The 23,802-nt window shown below is 37.1% G+C and overlaps 3 protein-coding genes across 3 annotated transcripts; 1 reads left to right on the forward strand and 2 right to left on the reverse strand.

The window, feature by feature from the left end:
• The first annotated feature begins 38 nt into the window (after positions 1 to 38).
• On the forward strand, positions 39 to 5,717 carry LOC144638354 (uncharacterized). The gene is made up of 4 exons (XM_078497575.1): positions 39 to 162; positions 1,519 to 1,779; positions 3,792 to 4,019; positions 4,742 to 5,717. The coding sequence occupies exons 2-4, from the start codon at positions 1,748 to 1,750 to the stop codon at positions 4,845 to 4,847; spliced, it is 366 nt and encodes a 121-aa protein (XP_078353701.1). The 5' UTR covers positions 39 to 162; positions 1,519 to 1,747; the 3' UTR covers positions 4,848 to 5,717.
• Positions 5,718 to 6,113: 396 nt separating this feature from the next.
• Positions 6,114 to 7,241, reverse strand: LOC144638317 (uncharacterized). Its single transcript, XM_078497548.1, has one exon. The coding sequence runs from the start codon at positions 7,094 to 7,096 to the stop codon at positions 6,611 to 6,613; it is 486 nt and encodes a 161-aa protein (XP_078353674.1). The 5' UTR covers positions 7,097 to 7,241; the 3' UTR covers positions 6,114 to 6,610.
• Positions 7,242 to 8,136: 895 nt separating this feature from the next.
• LOC144638141 (protein KRI1 homolog) lies at positions 8,137 to 23,780 on the reverse strand. Its single transcript, XM_078497335.1, has 22 exons — positions 23,653 to 23,780; positions 22,357 to 22,436; positions 21,104 to 21,209; positions 20,823 to 20,925; positions 20,422 to 20,470; positions 19,859 to 19,908; positions 19,268 to 19,349; positions 18,343 to 18,420; positions 16,057 to 16,160; positions 15,918 to 15,957; positions 15,375 to 15,452; positions 14,423 to 14,518; positions 14,245 to 14,329; positions 13,485 to 13,570; positions 13,004 to 13,079; positions 12,460 to 12,531; positions 12,151 to 12,179; positions 11,573 to 11,690; positions 10,683 to 10,813; positions 9,936 to 10,000; positions 9,076 to 9,177; positions 8,137 to 8,836 (listed from the first exon to the last, which is right to left on the reverse strand). The coding sequence occupies exons 1-22, from the start codon at positions 23,744 to 23,746 to the stop codon at positions 8,392 to 8,394; spliced, it is 2,169 nt and encodes a 722-aa protein (XP_078353461.1). The 5' UTR covers positions 23,747 to 23,780; the 3' UTR covers positions 8,137 to 8,391.
• Between the last annotated feature and the right edge of the window lie 22 nt (positions 23,781 to 23,802).

Here is a 23,802-nt window from a genome sequence, read left to right on the forward strand (position 1 = left end):
TGCATGTCCTTGCCTGTGATTTTACTGAAATCGGATACAGGAAATAACATGACCCCTAAAGCGCAATCGGAGACTCTCGTTACAAGAAACCTGGCAAAGAAAGGCATTGTTAGTGTACGCCGAGGACAGAGCAGAAATCAAGCTCGGGCGACGCTATAAACCGTAAGTACAACATTGATACAATATTTAAAGGAGATAGCGCAACTCTAGATAGATCATATTTTAGTCAGGGTTTTCCCAATACCATAGATTGATCGAAAGTAAGCGAGAATAATCTACTAACAATTTCCTCGAGGCAACATGCATTTACAAGGATCCCCGTCGTTCGATCAAGTCTTTTCACTCGTTTTCTCTCTTACACAAGAAAGCGTCGGTACAAACCAGCTTTAGGCATTGTAATTAAGCTAAATTTTGGCTAGTTTAATGCAGGCCTATCCGTAGAGCTCATTAGCAAATCGAATGACCGGCCGCCGAAACTCCAGCTTGACTCTAGTCGTGCCAGGGACGAACGGAAAGATCACCTTTCTTGTACCTCCGGATTACAAGATTTTCCTAAAAATATCTTGTCAATTGTGTAGATAGTAGTAAAAATATACTGTTTTAACCTCTCGATAAGGTAGTGCCAAAGGGATAGCCTTTTCCTCCCACCGTTCGTAATTTGATGTGCTTTGGCGCATAACACATTTTGTAAAAGAAGATTTATTGTGATCAGTTAACTTTATTATAGTTTTGATTTGGGAACGGGGACTAAATACGCATAAGGGTTTTCTGAAGCCATCAGCAATATCCCATTCCAAAACCCATTTGGTGTATACATTCACTACCTTCAACGATGGTTATCTTTATTGAATGCGGATGACTAGAGAAGGGAATTTAATGATGGCAATGTTCCAAAGTAGAGGCACATGATCACAAAGTGATGAAATCTGCTCAAACCAAGACCAAGCAAAATTCTGCTCTGACGGAGTTGGAAGGAACAAAGTCCAAGTGTTGGATCCTAAATACGAGCTAAAATTTCATTTGTCAAGATTGCCCTTATTCCTTATTCGAGCGCGCAACTAGCAAAATGTTTTTCTCAACCATTTTCTTCTAGCTCCTTTACAGCCGTCACAAAATGTACGGGTGAAAGGTTACGTGACGTTTCAGAGTAAATGCTGCGTGGCAAATGAATGTATTCTGCAACTTCCGGATCGCGTTTACCAACTCGGTAAGAGCAAATAGCGGCGAATTAGACAATTAATGACTTATTGTTACTTATTTTCACGGTCACTTAATTTCGCGAAGATGGAACGGGCATATTTCGCAGGACTTAATTTTCGCGATTTGGCCAAAAAATACGTAATTAACATAAAAAATACAATAGAAAACTTTTGAAATAAATTTTCGCGGGTTTTAGATTTTGCGATTTTTCGAAAATCGCGAAAATTAAGTCCCGCGAAAATAAGTAACAATAAGGTACAAAGCGATTTTATGCAACAAAAACATCGTTTTAACATCCACATTGTTTTAATACCGCAGGAATTTCAGTATGGCGACGGGAATATTGAAATTTCTCGTCGTCGCACTTCTTGCTGTGACGCTGTCGAGTTCGACTTCCACCTGACAGTGACAATGACAACTGCCAGACCTGGGTCCAGTCCCCAACGACCGGGCAGATGGGTCCGTGGTAGTCCTGGGGATGATAAACTCCGAATGACAACACAACATCTGATGACAGGCCGACTGTCGCGTCCAGGCCACTGAGAAAATGGCTCAGATGCGACAAGTCGCCAGTGACAGGTACAAATATTTTCTTTGCTTGTTTATTAAGTTACTGTCTTTCGCACCCACCATTTCGGTCGAATGAGGGCTCTTGTTGGTAGAAGCACGCTTAATAATGCGTGCCATCGCGCATTGTATTCTCACAGTTATCACATCTGTTACTTAGCCTAAAGCCGGTAAAGCTGCTTGGTTATTTTTTTAGAAACTTATAAAAGCGAAAGAATCTCACCAAAATGTTTGGAATGAAAACGACTTTTTAAATTAACTCAGGGAGTATTTTCTTGAAGAATGAATTTCAAGTTCCAACATGTATTTGAAAAATTGCCGAGGAAGCCAAACCAAACTTGGAACAAGAGCTTCATATAATTTTTAGGTTTTCTCATATTGTATTATCACCATCGTTGCTCATCCTCAGTTCCTGACGTGTTTCTGTCATTTGCCCCCGGGGGGGGGGGGGTACTCCCATAAATTTCGGATAGGGGTGTGCCGCCAAGGTTCTTTAACCCTGACCCTATTTAAGGATAAAGAAAGCGAAAATTGATACCCTTTTAAAGGCCCAAAACCGAAAAATGACACCCTATTCAAGGGGAGGAGAAGCGTTCCATGACGACCCAAATAACGGCTAACCGCGCACGGCAACATACAAATCTCTATAAAATCGCTTTACTAATACAGTAGAACCCCGGTAACTCGAACTCGGATAACTTGAACAACCCCGCTAACTCGAACATACTTCCATTTCCCTTGGATTTGAACTCACTTTTAAGTCATTTTTACTCGGTTAACTCGAACTCGGATAACTCGAAAACCCCGCTAACTCGAACTAAATTTCATTTCCCTTGATCAAAATTTGGGTCAAATTTACCCCGATAACTCGAATTCCGGTTCTTGCAACTCGCCACGGTTGCCCATTTATTAGAGCAACAAAACAGATCACCTATTTGACAGCCTTTTTCCACTCTTATCCTAAAAATTTATGATCGTATTAGAGTTTCTGACGAGATAAGTTTAATTTGCACTGTGCTGTATACTGAGGTGCTGGAAAATCAGTAAGCTATCAATTATTAACTTGGCAAATTAAATATTCAATCTACCCCGATAACTCGAAACTCCGCTAACTCGAACGGTTTTTCGTTTCCCTTCAGAGTTCGAGTTACCGGGGTTCTACTGTAACTGAACAGTAAATTCAGTTTTAAAATACCTTTTTTTGGTTTAGCTGGGCGTTTATTTTAACTTATAGAATTTAGGTACCCTATCTAAGGATCACACCGGGAACTCATTGCCAAAAGGAGCAAAAATGATACCCTATTTAAGGACCGAGAACCTCAAAAACCATACCCTATCGGGCGGCACATACCTATATAGGCCACATATGGGAGTACCCCCCCGGGCATTTGCCAAACACATTTTTTGTAAAACTTGGACATTATTAGGTCTCCTAGAGGCCTGCTTCTTGTTCGAGATCCGATAAAAGGTGATAGAGGGTTCAATTTCTCTTGTATTACGTTTTGTGGAGTTTGAGATTGGTCCAAATCAAAGCTGGAGAACAGAAAACACCGAAAAACTGAAACATCATAAAACTGAGCAACAACCACTAAAAAGACATCAGCAGCTGGGTCGGTTTGTTCAAAGCACAATTAAGCAAAGCCAGGTTTAGAATCAATTTTGATTTCACCTTTTTAACTTTTCAGTGATGATTTCTGTTTATATCTTCAGTCCTCCAGTTTAAACGTCAACTAGTCTCAAACTCCACAGAACATAAGCAGTGAATAAGGAAAACACTTTTATACAAGAGAAATTGAACCCTCGATCAACTTTTAACCCAGGGTTAGTGCTAATCGGCTTTCGGACAACCCGGCCTGTAATCAAAATTTACGCTTATCCTGGATTAACTTAATCGTGCTTCGAACAACCCGGCCCCGATGTTATTTTTTGTGGTCTCTCTCGCATTTTAGTGTATTAATCCCTGGGAAACTGAGCTTGTCATTGCTGATAATGTTCTAACATGTTTGCATCGTTTCTTTTCACAGCAACATGCCCGACATTGTCTTCATGACAGTAGTTGGCCAGGGTGTTTTCACGCAGCCATGGAATCAAACTGATGACATGTTTGAGGAGCCTCAGCCAGGTCTGTTGTCTAAAATCTTAGGGGATAAGACAAGTGGAATGTTTGTTTATAATCGCTGTGGAAGCCTTGCAGGAGAACTTCAGTTGTTCCCGTTGGTGCCGTTAGATCCTTCGGAAGTGACAAATGAATGGTAAGTCTGTTTATTAGTTTTTCCGGCTATGTCTAGCAACGGAAAATTCTGCTCTGTTGTCACGGAGATTTCGCAGATTTTTGGCCTAAACCGCCCTGAAATTAGTGAAAGGCACCTAACCCATAAATCACAATATCTTTGAACATCTGAAGGAAGATATAACCTTAATTTGCGGGTAGAAATCAAGCTACGGCTATAGATATTGTTTTTTTTAAAGACGTGTGGAAACAATTTGAAAACGTTTGCCGAACGTTTTCATATTGCAATCCGTTTCCATCCGCGCCATCCGCAGCCAAAGATGCCCGTTAACAGTTTTAGTGCTCTAATATAGCCATTTTTAATAAAAATGGACTATTATTCTAGATTTCATGCGAAACAAACATAAATTTTGGATGTTCAAAAATCTGGTAAAATTCGTGACATAGTCCCTTTAAGCAACATATAAAACCAAAATGGCGACATATACCTATAATTGACATTGGCTTGGACCTCCATGAAAGTTGCAATAATAGTTTTGTGTTCTATTAGTTTTAGTTATTCTAGATTTGTCATTGGCCATTTGCTCTTTGTGTTGGTTATTCGTGTAGGTCTGTTTGTATTCGCTTTCTCAAGTAAGTCTCAGAAGTGTCTCGATTCTTCAAGCGATAATTCGTAACCCAAACATCTCTACACTGGCTGCTCTGGAATCTCTAAAACTTAATTTTCTTTGTGTTTCTCAACAGGAACATCATCAGAAAAGCCTACAATAAGTGCCCGCAATGCAACAAACCAGCGCCAACCACTCCAACACCTCAACCTGAAGACGAGACAACTACCAGTCCACAGTAGTTCAAAATGCGAAGGAATAAATTTATAGGTTTTGTAGAGTTACATTAATTATGCTAATGATTAATTAATCGTATTTTGTTACTGTCATCTCAATTGTAACCGATTCGAAACTTGTGAACACGTCCGTCTTAGAACATAGGAAAAATGTCAAAGGCAACCTGATTTTCGTGTTAACAAACTTGTTCTAGAGCGACTTTCAATTGGCTTTCGTAAATTCAAAACCAGGCTCAACACAACAAACACAAATAACGCTATGAACCAATCAGAATTCTGAAAAAAATTCATGCAACACGTGCCAAGCGCGGGAAATCGCGCGGGTTGCCAAATGACGATTGGTTTCGTTCCCACTCTTGATTGGTTAACAGAAATAAAGTCTTTCTCTGATTGGTTAAAGCACTTTTTGTAGATAGTCAATTGAAAACCGTTCTACTACGGATAGAAACAAATACTCAAGCGAGATTTTTTATTCAAATCAAGTAGTTTCTTTCTTTATATTTGACATTATTATATACGCGGAATCGTATTGCCTTTTTAAACGCGTCACGGGTGCGAATATCAGGAGAGAGAGGGAAAGTCTAAGTTCCAGCACTAGAAACATGATGACTTATGAAGAACAAGCGGCAAAAAGTTTTAACTGTTTGTTTTGATGGTACGGTCATTAATTTTCTGCTGAGAGCTAAGAAACAGAACATTTCATTGTGAGTTCTCTGACTGGTTTGTATGACGAGCTTACAGTAAAGGTAATTAATTGTAAGTTTTTGAATTTTTTTACCAGTCTACTCGCACATGAAAGGAGTGAGATTTCAGAACGAATTTTGTGCCCTGGTGTTACGTTGTAAAAGAGGTAATAAAATCGATTCTTATAAAATACTGAACATTCCTGTATTTGATAGTGTTGTACGAAAAACCCCTTTTCGGCTCTCAGGGGCGTCTATCGATTGGATTCTAGGGTACGTCTGCTTTTGCAGGCTACTATGAAAGTTGTTAGAAAGAAAATAATAATAAACAGTTACTGAACTATAACATTTCAGTATAGGCATGGAGGATGGAAAAATATCGATAGTTTTGTTTCATACTTTTCGACATTGGTGGATTAAAAAACCCGCGCGTGCGCGCCGCTCGTGCGATGGCTGTTGATTGACAGACGGCGCCCTTATATCCAATCAGATTGTGAATAGACTAGTGCCAATAAAATACCCAGTGACCCAAAAGTTAGAAGGCCTGGAAGAATTATACACGCCCGGACTAACTTTAAGTTACTAAGTCTAGCGATGTGCGCTTTAATTTTAAACACAACAACAGCAGTAAGGTGGACTGCTCTACATAAAATCATTTCAAAGAAACTTAAAAAGGTCTTGCGCAATAAAAATATTAGTCATGTACTGGGACGCGTTTTCATTGACAAGTAATTAACATGAACAAATTAATTTAAGACAACAGACAAAATCAGTATTTGCCATCGAAAATACTACTTTGGTAAACTGTACTTTCGTCCTTTTTGTGTCCAAAGACGTTTAACAGTGGATTTCGGTACATGGTCGTAACGTTGATATGATTGGCTGATTTATGTAATGGGCCCACTCACAAGCCTCTTGAAAAGAAAAAGTTGCGTTGTCTGAACAGTGAATTTCTCTACACAACATCGATTAACTAAGTGATCACCAAAATTGAATGGTCTAAATGCTCAAACAAATTCTCTCAACTGGCTTTATAGGAAATGTTTTGAGGCCAGTTAGGAGAATTTCTTCTTTGCCTGTGGAGCATCAACAGTCGCAAATTCCACCAATACGACCACAACATCGGTGCGGTTCTTTCAAACCACGACACAGACACTTGTCAGTTCGGACATGTTTGACACAAAATCCTCGACATCTGCGATCTCCTTTGGCAGGGTGATGAACCCAAGACGAAACCAGGTTTATGACGAAGTCCACTTTCTCTTCAAAGCAGGACAGTTTTTGTTCCAAATTGGAGAAGTATTCTCGAACTTCTCCCCTCATCTCTCGTAGCTTGGTGTCGAGATCTTTGATTTCTTGTTCTTGTCTGTCTAAAGCGTCATGCAGCTCCCGGATGTAGTCGTCGCGGCGGTCACGTGGTTGGCCTCTCGGCAAAGCGTGGTCACGGAAAAGCGCCGATTCTAGTGAACCATCGCGACTTCTTCGTGGTCGATCGATATCTTCTCGTACTATAGCTTCGTTACTTGGATAAAAAATCTCTTCATCGGAATCTTCGAATTCGTCGTTGTACATTGCAAACGTCGATGTTTATCCGGAACTCACTCGCCTTCGTTCACTCACAAGATTTACGAAAAAAAAACTCGAATGCAACCGAAAACTATCAAATAAAAGATCGTAATACACGTTCTATGGGCTCTTGGAAACTTAGTTCGAGAAGATAATTATGACGAAATTCGTTTATTCATTAATTTCGAATTTATGAACAAATAGCAATGGCGTCATAAAGGCTTCAATACTACCGTCATGATCGATTGAGCCAATGATTTCGCTCTTCGCAATCGTTTCACAAATGCAAGTAAAAAAAATCACTATTTACTATGTAATTACAATGGATTTTCCCGTCATTAATTAGAAAGCGCGCTCGCTCGCGCGCTTGATGTGTTCACGCTAAAACGCACTACAGTCAACTCTCGCCTTGCGGACACCCCGCTATTACGGACATAATTCAGATCCCCGGCGAAAGTTATAGAGGTTTGACTGGAAATGACTCCCGCTATTACGGAATTACGGACACTTTCGTGGTACCAAAAGAACAATTTTATTGTTTTGACTCTCGATAAAGCGGACACCATGAACTTCTCACATAACATTATTACGGAAAATTGCAGTGTGTTGAATACTAGAAGTCTTCTGCAATAATTATTTTTGCATCAATTGCTTTAGTAGCTGTACACCAGACTTTGCTTTTTTACTTCAGCTTGCGCCCTTTTCTTCCAGACGACTCCTTTGGAGAAATCAAACCCTCAAACCCTCGACCATTGTCATTCTCCATACCTAACGACTACTGAGTTGTTTCACGACTGTTGATAAGCTCGTCATAGCCCATACTATTGAACCTTTGTTAACGCCATTTTTTTCCTCACACCCCGCTATTACGGACTCTCGCTATTACGGACACTAAACGAAGTCCCGAGCGTGTCCGCTATAACGAGAGTTGACTGTAATACGCTATGGGGCCTGGTGTAAAATGGGATTGCGCATATCAAAGTGATGCGCCCGCGATTTATTTTCTTAACAGTGTAACTATGAGGAAACAATTACTAAATCACATCTGTGGTTGGTCAGTGGTCTCGTTTTGAAACCATTTATTGCAGTCGAGGTTTAAGGCAATTTTCTCTGCCCAGCCTCCCTCCCTCCCTATTATATTGTTTTCCATTCCACAGAATAAAGGTGCAACATAAGCCTGTGGAGGGGAGGGGTCAGAGAGCTTAGTCATGCGACTCAGAGGAGAAATGTGGGTGGGCTCATTTCCAACTTCATCGACAAATCCAGTTGTCAATAAACTCATTACAATTATTACAGCAAAACTACAATTTCTTCTTTTTCTTCTTCGTCAAACCGTACGATGCCAGCCGTGAAGCCGATAGATTACTCAGCTGTTTTTTCTTTGCTCCTCTGAATTGTCTTTGCAGTCGTCGTTTGACTGCAAGTTCCTTCATCTCCTTGAATGTGAGTCTCTTTCGCTTTGCATTTCCTTGCTTTTGTTTTCTCTTCCTTAATAATTCTTCTTTATCCTTCTGACTTTTCTGTCGTTTTATCGGTGGATTTCCTTCTTCTGAAGTCTCAAGGGTTTTATTCTCCCCTTCACTGTCATTTATTGTATTGCTGGAGGGATTTTCCGTTTTCGTTACAGTTCTGCTGTTAGTTTGTTGAAGTGCTTCATTATTATCAACAGTATTTTCATGCAATTTAGCCTTTTTCGGCAAACTATTCCCAGAGAGCTTTTTCCTCTTCGCGTTTTCTTCATTTGTACTGTAAAAAAGAAAACATAAATTAATAAACTCGCCTTAATAACAATGAAATTTTTTTACATGCTTTGCTACTATGGGAAGAAAGCAAAATTGGCACCAGTCAGTTTGTAGGTTTAAGATAACGATTGTTATTCTTTGGGATAAACTCTAAACATTTATTTTTAGCCCTTACAGCCAAAAATTAAATTTCAAAAGGTAGCCAGTAAAATAACGCAGTTTCTATTCCCATACAGAACAGACCTTTCTGTCTCGGCCAGTGAGGTAAGAATCCTTTTCTTTCTCTGTAGATCTCTACCTCGCTTGCGGTACTTTTTCACATCTTGATATTCTTCCCTTTCAGCTCTGCGAGGTAAAAGAAAGCACTTAAACTTCATATGTGAAACATATTTGCGTTTGTTCAAGCGAGATTTTGTGCCGGAGTATGCTTGAAAACTTGCTCGTTAGAGAACAAAAACTTCAATCTCAAACATCAAAAGAGATCTTTTATTCAAGCTTTACTAGCAATTGTTGATAGGAAAGTTAAAGCGTGATTTTTAAGTTCTTCTACTACTACACCTGATACAACTGTTTTGACTGTAAAAGATGAAGTTTTCTGTAAATCATACAGGCCTACTCGGAAAAAGAAATTCCGGGTGCTCCAAACAGGAGTCGAATCTGTGACCTTCCGATTAGTACTTTGGATGCTCTACCACTAAGGCCGTGTTCACACTTAGTGCCCCAGCACTGGTACCTAAGAACTGGCAAAAAATAGTGTCGTGTTCACACACAGAAAACCAAAGTACCCAAGTACCATTAAGTGCCAGAGAACAAGGTCTCGAACTTGTACCCGGGCAAGGGCACCGTGCCCGAATTATGGCGTGGGCACTTGAAAAAGTAGTGTGTTCACATTAGTGCCCAGTGAGAATCGTACTCGGGCACTGTGGCCAGGCACCAAGTGTGAACACAGCCTTAGTTATAGAAGATTCGTGGTAGCTAGACAATAAAACAGGTTCAAATTTGACAAACATGCTGCATACTGCATCCTGAAATTTTTTGTACTGTAGGTGTGGGGTTCACTGGTGTGACTGACAAGAATATCTGGAAAATTTATGGCGGTTTACCTGTATTGAGAAGTCTTTTTCACTGATACCCACTGGTTCAATTCTTTGTCAGGGCAAGATAAAATCTGGGGGGAAAAGAAGGAAAGAACTATTGTTACTCACAATTACCGACAAACAAACCAAGAAAGATAACATTTCGCGATATTTGCGCAGTTTTCCTTCAGTTTAAATACTAAAAAATCAGATCGCTCGTAAATGTCAATAAGAATACAAGACTCCCGGGTTTTCAACCGGCTGACAATCGGTCAATAGATGACGCGTTCGTAGCTAATCAGATTACGAGTTTGTCAACAGTCAATCACTGGGTTACGATCATTTACGGTATATCTCTAGGAAGCATTGAATCAACAGCAACACGGTAAAGGCAGCTCAAAAGCTAAGTCATGTTATTTGATCACGGTAAACTCATGAATCAGTATATCGATATATCGATGTTGTTATCAAAGAGGAAACTGGAAAATAAAAGCAAATGACCACAACTGGCTCGTGTGCCACGCAATGGCATTGGCCTGCTGGCTTTTATCTCCAATAAATGACCATATATTATGGGGGGGAAATCTCTAACTTCGAGCTTAGAGACGTAAACAAGGGAAAAAGTATAACAATAACAGACCAAAAATGAAGTGACGTTTCTTTTTCTTTTCTTCCCAGCAAGTGTTTCTAGAGAGTCTATCTGAAAAGCAACCCTCAAAATGCGGTCTGCTCTTCATCTTCTTGCAACCACATCAACACAAGTTCAATAAATACCTCTTCTGTTGTGAGTCCGAAGTCATTTGGTACAACTTGTCGATATTTGAATCTACAAGGCATGTCTCCAATAACATCCTCATAATCCAGTTTGTAATACTCATCAAAATAATCTTCAAATGTTTTCTCGTCTATGAAAAGAACGAAACAAAACAACTTGTTAGCTAACGCTTTCGCCTAGATGGAGCTGTTTCTATGGAGTGTCGAAAGTAATTGAATGAATGATGAATGATATAGGTGCTTATATAGCGCATTTACAAAGCTCAATGCGCTTTACAAAGCTCAATGTAATTCGCATTTGCTTTGGTTTTGCGTTACTACGCTTAGTGATTGGTTTAAAAAACTCGCGCCACTTTCTTAGCCAATCAGAAGTAAAACAAAAACCAATCGTGACTTACTAGCGCAGGTTTTCCCGCGCTTCGCGTCAGTTACATGTATTTGCTTGGTGTTTTGATTGGTTCACTGGATTGTCTGTGTCCTTTGTGATTGGCCAGAGTGATTACTTTAATTTTGGTTTTGCGACACTCAATTGAATACTGCTCTAAACAGAAACTAAAGCAACAGCGTTGTATGAATGACTGGCGACTAATAGCCAGGTGGGTTAACGCCATTTTAGGCGAAGCATTTACAGAGTGGAACAAACCACAAAAATTAGCACAATGGTTCTTCTTGGTGTTAGAAACAGATTTAGAAGGGGTGCCACGTGATCTGATTATCCGGGGGAAGGGGGGGGGGGGAGATGGCACGCAATGACACGCAATTCAATTTTTTGGGTATCTCTATCAGCATGGCTATGAATCATTTCCCTGAACAACGTTTTTTCAGCTACTAGCTGTTTTTATGTTTCGCCAAGAAACACTGGAATATCCCGTTCAAAATCAGCAACCCACCTGGATCAAAGACAGGTTTTTTCTGTGCAACAACTCGAGCGAATTTTGATTTTCCTTTTCTTTTCCTTCCTTCAAACGTGCTTGGATCATCTTCATTTTCATGATAATCTGCATCCATCTAAAAACAATGAAACGCGCTAAATACTTTGTCAATGACAGCAAAAACTAAATTTTGTTTTACAATGAGAAGGGGCAAGGAAGCGAAGAAATGGTAGGTTTACTTCATTACAAAATAAAATTTTTAAAAAATAACACTTAACGTCCCAAAAGTGCCAAGGCGCCCTATGAAACACGTGCTCAGCAACTTGAATGGCTGCAGTTTAGGGTTTACTTAAGGTAGAACCGAAATTATTTAATGACTTGGGTTGTACCCTAGGAGGGAGGGATTAATTAAAATAGCAGAATTTTAACTTTAAGTCAGACAAACAGGAGGTGAGCTACTAGTCACTGTGTGCTGTTTAAGTTCTGACAATCAATGGATAAATTACTGAGCCTTTGTAACATAACCGATTGATTAGCCTCCCTGCGAACAGGCTTTCCGAGATTTTCGCAGGCTACCGATTGATTAAAATACCTACATTAAAGTGTGGGTCTTCACTGTGAGGTTCTGAAAGGATAAAACAATGAACTAATTAAAATATAGATTAAATTCTATTTGAGGATCCTGTTGAAGTCAATGTTGGCAAGGGCCGTTTATTTTTCTCCACAGAATGTTTTAAAGTGGTTAATTTGACAAAAGAGTCGTTTACCATTTCTTGCAGAATGACAAGGTCTAAAAGGTGTGTGCAAGGTATGTTTGTAAAGTAGATCCAGTTTCTCTTTTTTCCTTTCCTTGAAAGTTCATGGCAAAAGGAAAAAGAAATTAGTAAAAATAAGCTTTACTTTACCAAATGTTCCATTTTCTTGCTGTCCAACCTCTACATTTTCATTATAATCACCTTCCCATTCATCCCAGTTTTCTGTAAAAGAACACAGAGCATCAAATTTAACTTGGAAATGAATACAAACAGCCAAGAACACCTTCACATAGACATATACACATTTGTATTTGGAGTTTTCTGTGAGAGTTCAGTAACATATATTTAATCAGTCATATTCATACGAACGAGACTTTTTATCTTCATTGCTCATCACAGACACACCAATATCACAAACAAACAAAAATTGCACAGTTCTACTTCCCAGAGGACTAAGGCCCCGTTCACAAGAAAACTGGATAAATTTGAAAACGGATAAAATGTTTTCCTTTCACACTATCGTTTTCATATCTTTTTCACAAAGCTCTGTTTTCGGTGACCTCAAACGCCGTTTTAGTGTGGACGGTTGGCCTATCTGGAGAAAAAACATGCATTTTCAAATTTATCTGGATTAGCGTGGACAGGGAATGAAGGCTACCTGGTATGGTATACACTGTTCTGACACAATACTGACCTATATCATCCAAATCATCTTCAAATACAGGCTTTTCATTTTCATCTTCTTCATAAAATTGTTCATTGAATGCTTTCTGTGACAGGATCACAATGAAAAAGTTACATGTGAACTATATAAAACAGCGCACAGTAGTTATACAAGCTTACAATGTAAATCACCCCACAATCATAATCCAACAGGCTGTGACAGTCGGGGGAACAAGTGCCAGTTGATGCCTGATGGCAACATCACTTCTCTGAGAAGTGACTGAGCCTGCGGTTTTTGTCTCCAAAGTTGCTAAGCAACATATATGAGGTATATATACACGCGACGTCTTTTGGAGAACTCGTGAGCGTTCGTGCTAGTTTTCAATTGGATAAAATAATTTGGAAATTCTTTGAGTGCTTCAACAAAGATTAGCCAAAACTGGCACTTTAATATTCCCACGACTGGTGATGTAAGGTTCCACTGATTTTGATTTTCCTTTGTTTGAGATTACCTGCATTGCCTCGTCATATTTCTTGGGATCAAAGTCACCTTCAATATCTTCCTCTTTAAAACCCACATTAGGGTTTCCAGTGATTTCTATAAACAAGAATGAATTATTTTGAAAGAGAGTTAAACATTGATCACTTAAGTTTGCAAGTCAGCAAGACTTCTAAAAGTCTATCAATCATTAGGATTGTTATTAATAATAATAATAATAATAATAATAATAATAATAATTATAATATTTAATACTTATATTGCGCTTTTTCTATAAAAATATTCAAAAGCGCATTACAAAAGGGGCTTTGTCATGGATTTTTCCAGATTTTTTAACAGCTCAAATTTATATTTGTGTCGTACGAAACCTAAAAAATAATCGTCCATTTCAAATTAAAAATTGATATATTAGAGCACTGAAACTGTTAACAAGCATAATTATTTGGTCGCGGATTGCTCAGATGGAAATGGATTGCAATTTGAAAAATTAAGGCTTACCTTTTCAAGTTGTTTCTGCGTGTCTTCAAAAAAGTTGATATTTTTAGCTGTAGCTTGATTTCTATCACCAAATAAAGGTTATATCTTTCTTTAGATGTTCACAGATGATTTTTCATGGGTTAAGTTACCTTCTACTAATTTCAGAACAGTTTAGACCAAAAAATCCGCAAAATCCCTGTGACGTAGCCCCTTTAAATTAACTCACATTAACTAACATTAGGTACATCACAGTACAGAACAAGAAAATATGACTTGACGTAATATAAAATATTAACCTTTTAATTTTTCAAGTTTCTCCATAATCTCTTTTCTCTTGAGGTTTTTTAATCTTTTAAGTTCCTCACGTTTCTGTTCTTTCTCCTGGATTGACAAAGAAATAAATAAAAAAGTTACAAAACAGCACTAAAACCTAGCAATACAAAATTGTGTTAACTACTCTAAATCTTTACTGACCTTTTCCTTTTTCAAATCTCTTTGCTTTCTTTTTTCTTTTCTACGTTCATCTGTTTTTCTCACTGATCCTTGTATGGTGCGTGGATATGTTTTGATCTAAAGTTGCAAAAAAGATGTTTAGTTACTTCTTTACAATCTCAATACTTTCTAACATGGTGATTGCTCTAATTTTCGAGATGAAAATAGATGTAAGATAAGATGTAAATCTTGAGGAGAACTGATGGTTCATCATTGCTTGCCTTGACGTCCCTTAGCTGAAGCAACTATGATTACCGCTACACCCCCTAGATGGGATACAGTAAAAACCCGCGTATAAGAACACCTATTTTGGCGGTTCAGGCTGATTTGGTTCTTATATAAAGGGTTATAATCTGCAAAATCAGCCTGTAAGTGTTCTTAAGTGTTCTTAAAAAATGTTTCTTAAAATAAGGAACATACTAGGCTACCAATAGATGAAATCAATATATATGCACACAATTGTATTTTAATTTTAATAAAATTGATAAATCAAGGCAATACTATACTGTAATTGGGGTGGAACTATTATGTGTGCAATGAAAAGTAGTGTTGATCTTTGATATTTTTCCATATAAGAACAACTTTCATTTTTCAGGCTGAATGTGTTCTTATATAAATGGTACTTTATTTCCTAAAATCAGGCCTGGGTGTTCTTAATCCACTTGTTCTTATACGCAGGTTTTTACTGTACTAATCCATTGCAGGTTACCCCTAGGTGGAGAGGGGTGCTGTGAGAGTAAAGGTACAGATGTTATAACACAAATCATGACAGTGGCAGCACTGCACTAGTCTTTTGATACACTAACCAAATGCCACACACGCCACACTTCTGCGACAAGCCCAAAATTATTATCTTTGCGGCCTTTTTATTGATCAGTGGACTGGTAGATTTTACTTATTATTAAACACCCCTAAATGGGTTGATGCTACTTACAAACTCTGCATCTGGTTCCTCAAATCTGAAATTAAATTTTCTTTCAAATTCTTCCTGTTTTTCAACTTCTGACTCATCCTAGAGAAAAACATTAAAAGTCTGATTAGTTATAAATTCCAACAGAAAGCTGTACAACACAAGAAATGAATGCAGTAAGCAAGCAAGAACTACATGTACAGTGAAGCCTGTATTAAGTGGAAACAATATTAAGCAGACGCCCTTTAAAGCAAACAGTAGCTTAATAGGTCCCAAACTTTATATTCCTTATAAATTTTATTTCCTGTAAATTATACTTGACTGTATTAAGTAGACATGGACACCTAAAAACCGTTTAAAATTGTCGGTTCCATTGCTTGAAAATTTCTAATTAAATTCTTCCACCCAATTGCTAGTAAAAATCTGATGAGGCTTACAGATTGGCCTAGATATTCCTAGGGTATAATCTGCAAGGGTTTCTCCCTAATACAGGTTTCGCTGTAGAATTTAACTTTTAATTTAAAGCACTGTTAAATTCCTTTGCAGTCATTTACTCGTTTCTAGTACCTCATCGTCATCACCAACAATCTCATTATAAGTTGGAATTCTGAAACAACAGAGAATTAAGTGAATGAAGAGCAAACATTTTGTTTACCAGAGCTATGATTTTAATTAACTTGAATGAAAAAGAAAAGTCAGGCTATACCTTTCCGAATCCTTCTCAATGTAATTTCTGTCGAGAATGTAATCTCTCAAGAACTGTTCACCTTCATCCAAACTGGGGTCCATCCAGTAACGTCGCAATGCATCCTGTAAATGCAATTCAAAAGGGTAATCAAGTGTACAATTCTCACAACTTACACTGTTTACATGTAGTTCCAAAAATGTCCATATCCCCCCCCCCCCCACAGTAGGGGTTGGAAATTCCTGCGGTTTGGGACATAGTCAAAAACTGTTTGGAAATTCCTAGGGGTTGGGAGGTCTCAGAGAGACCAAAACCTTTGAAGGAAATGTAATGGTATGAAGCTTATTTGGAATTTCCATAGGGGTAGGTAGGTCTTAGGAAAAATCCCTTCCGTGGGGGAGGTATGAATAATTTTTGGAACTTCACATTACAAGAATTGTGCGAAAATCAGTTCAGAGATTAAACCAGTCACGATGCTTGTTCTCAGGCCCTCCAAGTACTACTTCCTTTCTGCTTGCGACTCCAAAAAATCTAATTTTCACAACCTCATAAGGGACAAAGTCATATAAATTATAAGCATTTTGTTCTGGTATAAACTGGAAACTTATCAAGACTGATGTGCACAATACAACTGTTTTATTGAGCTGAGTTTATTTCAAGTGATACAAAACAATCAGGGAAATCATATTATCACGCGTGACATGTCTTGCACATGATCTCAGTGTGGTCTCTCATAACAATAAGGAGAATTGGATACTCTTTACTTCTCTGTCGGTTTGATTTTCACAAGATCATAACGCAATGTGCTTGTGATTAAAATCTGTCACTGACTCTGATCAATTTTTGAAAAATAAACTAGTGGGCAGCACTCTGCGAACGATATTTGTTTTGTAAAACTGATTTATTCTCCTACGCGTTTCGTCCGACTGTCGCGGACTTCTTCAGGGAGTTTTACAAATTAGAATTACATGCTTGTATTTATACATAGTGTAAACCGTACAACTTATTTTTACATGTTATTTTACGGATTTACGTATAGGAAACAAGCAAAATTTCTACGCAGGGCGTTACTAAGGTGTAGCATATGTGTGACATTTTTCTGTCATGACAAATGCGTGACATATTTATTTTTTGAAAAATAAACTAGTGGGCAGCACTCTGCGAACGATATTTGTTTTGTAAAACTGATTTATTCTCCTACGCGTTTCGTCCGACTGTCGCGGACTTCTTCAGGGAGTTTTACAAATTAGAATTACATGCTTGTATTTATACATAGTGTAAACCGTACAACTTATTTTTACATGTTATTTTACGGATTTACGTATAGGAAACAAGCAAAATTTCTACGCAGGGCGTTACTAAGGTGTAGCATATGTGTGACATTTTTCTGTCATGACAAATGCGTGACATATTTATTTTTGGGGATCACAGATTTAGTACTAAATCTGTGATCCCCAAAAATAAATATGTCACGCATTTGTCATGACAGAAAAATGTCACACATATGCTACACCTTAGTAATGCCCTGCGTAGAAATTTTGCTTGTTTCCTATACGTAAATCCGTAAAATAACATGTAAAAATAAGTTGTACGGTTTACACTATGTATAAATACAAGCATGTAATTCTAATTTGTAAAACTCCCTGAAGAAGTCCGCGACAGTCGGACGAAACGCGTAGGAGAATAAATCAGTTTTACAAAACAAATATCGTTCGCAGAGTGCTGCCCACTAGTTTATTTTTCAAAAATTTTCAAAAATTGTATAAGCATTTTGTTCTGGTATAAACTGGAAACTTATCAAGACTGATGTGCACAATACAACTGTTTTATTGAGCTGAGTTTATTTCAAGTGATACAAAACAATCAGGGAAATCATATTATCACGCGTGACATGTCTTGCACATGATCTCAGTGTGGTCTCTCATAACAATAAGGAGAATTGGATACTCTTTACTTCTCTGTCGGTTTGATTTTCACAAGATCATAACGCAATGTGCTTGTGATTAAAATCTGTCACTGACTCTGATCCGTTACTAATAAAAGCAAGCCCTAACAATTAAGCAGTATTATATGCTTTCCCCCTATACGGGTGTCTGATGTAAAAACAGAAGGGGCTATCTATGTCAAATGTGGAGGAGAACACTGAATAGAAAGGGAGATGAGGGAGATAGGTCTGGAGTCCTGGGGAGAAATGACAGCTATAGCAGCAAACAGAGCCACTTAGAGACAGAAAGCCTAATTCTAACCTTATTTCTAACCATTAGGATATAAATGTATTATTTTACTATCATATTTCTTTCAACTAACCATTTCCAGAGCAGGTTTTGTGTCCTTTACATTCTGTTGTCCTTTTAACCATTCAACATAAGCTCTTTCCTCTTCCATCTGTTAAAAAAATAATAATGTCAACCCTCCAAGTTTATTTTTTTCCTTAGTGGCCATTTGGCCACCGACTGCTCAGGTTTGGTCGCCAGTGAAAAATTTTAGTTGCTAAATTAAGCTTACACTTTCAATCCTTCTTCTCAATTTTAGTCGCCAGGCTGGCGACTTTGGTTCCAATTTAGTCGCCAGCTCCAAAATTTTAGTCGCCATGGCGACTAAAATGGTCTTAACTTGGAGGGTTGAATGTATTGCTTTTCTCAACATCAAACTACAGAGATCTACATGTACAATCAAAGCATGCCAATGCAAAAAAAGATAAAATAAAAAGCTATAGCTGAAAAAAAGGAAAAATATAGTCAAAAATTGTTTACTGTGAGAACAGTTTATAAAAATATATCAATATTGCAGGATGATAAAAAAAAATACATCACATGAACTGTAAGTTTTCCTCACTCACTCCTAATACTAAAATTTCAAGAAATCATTTGCAACTAACCTAATTAAATTAACAGATCATGAATAAGGATGCATATGTTGTGGTTTAAATTTATCTTTGGTTTAAAATTTTTCAAACCAGTTTGATTTTTATTTTTCATTGTTTCATATTCATTATCATAATCTAAAACAAAGGGAACTAAAAATCGAACTAGTTTGAAAAAAATTAAACCAAAGAAAAAATTAAACCACAACACATACTTTTTTAGCTCCTTTCTTTGTTCCACAACTGCGATTTTGTTTTCAAATTTTATCTTCTGTTCACAAAGTAATTTTGTTGCTTTTAATTCTTGAAAATGAATTACTGACATGGGAACACCAACAAGCAGTACAATAACATATTAATTTTAATCACCTTTTCTTCTGAAGTTTTCTCTCTGACCTTCAGGAATTCATCATCATTATCACTCTCACTATCCTGAATGGCTTTCTTAAAACTGACAAATATCATTTTGATAAGAAATTAGATTTATATTAATGGCAGGCTTCAGGCAGCATTTTCAGTTGTAAAATGGCTGTCTATGGAAGTTGCATGTGTATGGAAGATAAATGACTATTTTTGATTGAGAAAAAACCTTTAGAAGCATCCTACAAGAATGCACAATATCCATATAAAAGCCCTAAAATACTTAACTATTAATATAAAATCAATATAACCCTACACTTATTTCAACCACAAAAAGATGATATAATTTTAAGGTGAGCATCATGGTAAAACATAAATGGTTTGAGCCCAGGAGTATCAGAGGTCAGTGATCCTCTGGATAAGTTTTGAAAAAGACCTTCCTCAACATTTTTGACAACTCGAGTCGATAGTATTACTGATAACTGAAACAATGTTCACCCAATGACAGATTCAAGTCTCAAGCTGTGACCAGCTTATTTTTATGTTTTGTCAAATTGTATTTGGTTACAAAGACTGAAAAGTGATTTATTAGTTACTTACCTTTCCTTGATTTGTTTTTGCTCTTCCACAAAAGTAGGAGATGCTCTACCCTAAAAAACAATGCATAAGAGTGAAAAAAGATAGGAGCAGGGCTCAGAAAAAGTGCCATCCGGGCAACTGGTAAAGGCCCAGGCAAGTCCTCTGCATGGGCCTAGACAAGCAAGCAAAAATTGAGAAGAGCTTGGGCAAGCTGAAATTCAAGTTGTTTTCAAGCCTTTGCTTGTAGGAGTCTATCTAATTCACAAGAAAATGCACTAATTTTATTTCTTTAACCTGTTAAGTGATAAACTCATACCCAATTTAAGAGGTAATTAACCAAAATAATGATTTGGCAATACTAGCAACCTTTGATTTATCAGGGTCTAACAGAATAATGAATGACTGTTCTGAAACATAAAGCAGTTGATGCAACTGTAATGTTGAATTGAACCACCACATGTTTTTACAAACATTTTGAGGAATGCAACTGTTGCAGCGTAATTTAGTGACACCATAAAACTCTAAAATCTGTGAATCCTTGTTTCTGTTATTGACTGCATCTTACTACTACAGGTTTAGCTTACCTCATTTATTTTTTCATTTTCACTTTCTTCATCACTCAGGAATGCTTCGCTAACAAGATACAACAAACAACAGTTCATGATTAGTAAGGAAAACACTGCTAGGCATATTGAACTGCTTTTGTAATACCTTATTATAGGAAATAAACGATACATATTATTAATGTGAATTTCAATTTTTTGTTATTTAAACACGTTTACATGCATCAAAACAGAACTTTTCGTAAATTGGCATTCTTTAATTAATTTTATTACACTTAAATTTTGTTTATGTTGTTATAATGCTATGATATATTCCTATAATAAGGTAATCATGGAATGTGCATTGTGTTTTTAAAGAATCAGTTTTCATTTTTAATACCTATAAACAAAAACAGTAATCTGCATATTTAGTAGCTACCAACCTCCCCTTTTCTAGCAACTCCTTTCTTTCATAATCTTTCAAAAACATGGGCTTCTTAGGCTTCCCATGCTCTTTGTCATCCTCTTCTGATGAAGTACTCTTTTCTGTTTAAAGGAAGCAGCATAAACATCTAATTATTAAACACTGTCTTGAAAGCTAACTGACTTTAAAATCTAAAATCATTCAATGCCAAGTTTCAAGACATGAAAGTGACAGAATGATACAAAAAATGGTAGAAACAACAGCGACACTGTTGAAATGTCCAAAAACAAAAACTCGTACCATCCTCATGATAAAATTTCGACTCCTTGTTATAGATCTTTGGGTCTTTATTCTTTATCATGGAAAGGACAGTCAAAAAATCTTTTTCTTTCTGTGATGTGAGCTCCTAAAAATAAGAATAATAGGGAATCCATGGTCACAATTTTAAAGTTTACATCCTATTGTGACATTTTGAAATTAAAAACCTGCATTTTGACCACAACTACGGTATCTAAGAATTTAAAGTCTTCTAATAGCCTTATAAAATATGTGTTGTGGTTTAATTTATCTTTGGTTTAAAATTTTTGAAACCAGTTTGATTTTCATTTCCCTTTGTTTCAGATTATGATAATGAACATAAGACAATGGAAAATAAAAATCAAGCTGGTTTGAAAAATTTTAAACCAAATATAAAATTGAACCACAACATATGCATGTTATATTGATGGTTCAAATCAATAAGTGATGGGGATGTTATAGGTGAAATATTGCTTTATTTTTACATGGCTAGCTCAGTAACCAGGCAAGTTAATTTAAATTGACATTATTTTTCAAGGGTGGCACATAATAGGCTTGGGACTAACAAACCTGTGACTCTCGGATTCCCGATTGAATTGGAATTTAGGCAAGGTTAACCAAATCCTGCACAAATCTATGATTGGCTACCTGTGGGGCAAGGCTATCTTGCATGCTTCCGACTTCTTGTCGTGCCCCACAAGAAAAACAGTGCTCTTTATGCCATATATAATGAATTCTTTATTGGCCAAGCTTGTTTGATCAAGATGGCAGGATATTTATAAATATCTATATATTTAAATATATCTATAAATATTGACCTTGACTGAGCCTGGGTCCATAACCATGCAGAAAAAAAAAGAACTTTGGCCAACTTGGTCAGCCATCTTGACCTAATGTGCAGTCAATAACTGGTATTTTTGAACACAGAAGCCAAGCTTCTCTGGCTCTCCCCATTTTTGGAAAAAACCCAGCAAATTTGCTCACACCCCCGTTTTATAATAGTCTGAGAGTCTACAGTACAAATTTCTCAAAACAAATCGCGAATTAAGGACCTTTGTTCTTAAATAAAAAACGATCACTTGATTTAAGGTGACCGTTTTTTATTTAAGAATAAAGGTCCTTAATTCTCGATTTGTTTTGAGAAATTTGTTCTTAAAATAAGATTTCTAGTTTAAGAGTGAGAGTGATCACAGTGGAAACTGCCAACATGTGCATAAAAATATCAACATTTTATAGTTAAAAAAAAATAAACTCACTCGTGCATCTTCATCTTCAGATTCAGATGAACTTGAGTCTGATTCATTGTCAAGATCCTTGTCACCAAATTTCTGTTTTACTGGAAGGAAAACACATTTGTAAACACGCAGGACCTGAACAATCGATGAAAATCCATGATCGGAAAATCAATCGATCAATCGATGACAATCGATTAATTACTGTTGATTGGCATCGGCTAATCGATGATCAATCGATAATCACACTTTGGTGGTCGCGAACTTCATCGATTGCCATCGATTGGCATTAAACACACAATCAATCCGAAGCATGAAGTAAATACTTACATACGTTGTTTTGTAAAAAAAAATAATAAAAGCACCTTTCCATTGAGATGAAGTTTACATCATAAGCTTTAATGTTTCTGTTTTTCATTCGAGTTTCCTACTGTTTGCTAGCGCTAGAATTCCAAAGACACTTCGTTCTTCGTGACCGAGTCAAAAATGGCGGACGTGACAGGCGAAACTCATCCCCAGACTCCCACTGTTGTCTCGTTTTCGTTCCGACGTACGGACGACGTATTTTTGAGTTCTCTCTGCTACTGTTTGATTTGAAATTTTTCGGACGAGCGAGAAGATGTTTATGGACTACAAGACAGAGTTTTAGAAAAATAACATTGTACTTAGACAGCGACGAATTCTGTAAGTTGCGATTTCTATTTACTTTGCCAGGAGTTGGTTCGAAAGCAAACCAGACCTAAAAGTGTATGCTTCGTTGATGGAGGCGAATAAGACTTAAGCTCAAAACGTTTGTTTTAAATAATTAGTGCCTTATTACTGTTAAGTTAGTAAGTTTCTCGTTGTATTGACATTTTTTCGAAAGGTTATCATTGTTGTTGCTAATAAAATATAACATACAAGAGAGACCGTGTGTTTTAAAGTGAACGTATTTAACAAATACTAGTCAAATGAAAAACGATGGCAGTTAAATGATCGATTGAATTGGTAATCGATGATATTGATAATCGATGAAAATCGATGTTAGTTAATTGATCGATTGTCATCGATTATCGATGAAATTGATAATCGATGACAATCGATAATCACAAAAACTTTAGCGATCGATTGTTCATCGATTATCAATATCAATCGATTAATTGATATCGATTGTCATCGATTGTTATCGATTGCCATCGATTATCGATTCCATCGATTGTTCAGGTCCTGAAACACGTGAACGACTTGACCAAAACTCACGAACGATTACGCACCAAAAACGGTTCCCTGGTCACACAGTTCTAATTTTTAGGCCTTCATGAAATGTTCTGCAGTACTTACATTGATCAAGTTCAGCCTTTTCTCTTTGTTTGTGGAACTTCTTGGCAAAATCCTTGTTTACAGTCAGCTTCAAATTCTCCATGCCGTCCGCCATGTTGGTTTACTCTATTGATCATGCTCTTTGCCTTTTACCGCAAGCCAAACGTATCG

This window comes from Oculina patagonica, chromosome 14, assembly GCF_052425735.1.
Source record: "Oculina patagonica isolate OP01 chromosome 14, crgOcupat, whole genome shotgun sequence".
Lineage (NCBI taxonomy): Eukaryota > Metazoa > Cnidaria > Anthozoa > Scleractinia > Oculinidae > Oculina > Oculina patagonica.

Coding starts and splice junctions, on each gene's coding strand:
- LOC144638354 (XM_078497575.1), top strand. CDS start 1,748: ATGGCTCAGATGCGACAAGTCGCCAGTGACAG. Junction 1,780..3,791: donor CGACAAGTCGCCAGTGACAG/GTACAAATATTT, acceptor TTCTTTTCACAG/CAACATGCCCGACATTGTCT. Junction 4,020..4,741: donor TCGGAAGTGACAAATGAATG/GTAAGTCTGTTT, acceptor GTTTCTCAACAG/GAACATCATCAGAAAAGCCT.
- LOC144638141 (XM_078497335.1), bottom strand. CDS start 23,746: ATGGCGGACGGCATGGAGAATTTGAAGCTGACTGTAAACAAGGATTTT. Junction 20,926..21,103: donor GAAATTTTATCATGAGGATG/GTACGAGTTTTT, acceptor TCCTTTAAACAG/AAAAGAGTACTTCATCAGAA. Junction 18,421..19,267: donor AGAAAACTTCAGAAGAAAAG/GTGATTAAAATT, acceptor TTTTTTTAACAG/ATGGAAGAGGAAAGAGCTTA.
- LOC144638317 (XM_078497548.1), bottom strand. CDS start 7,096: ATGTACAACGACGAATTCGAAGATTCCGATGAAGAGATTTTTTATCCA.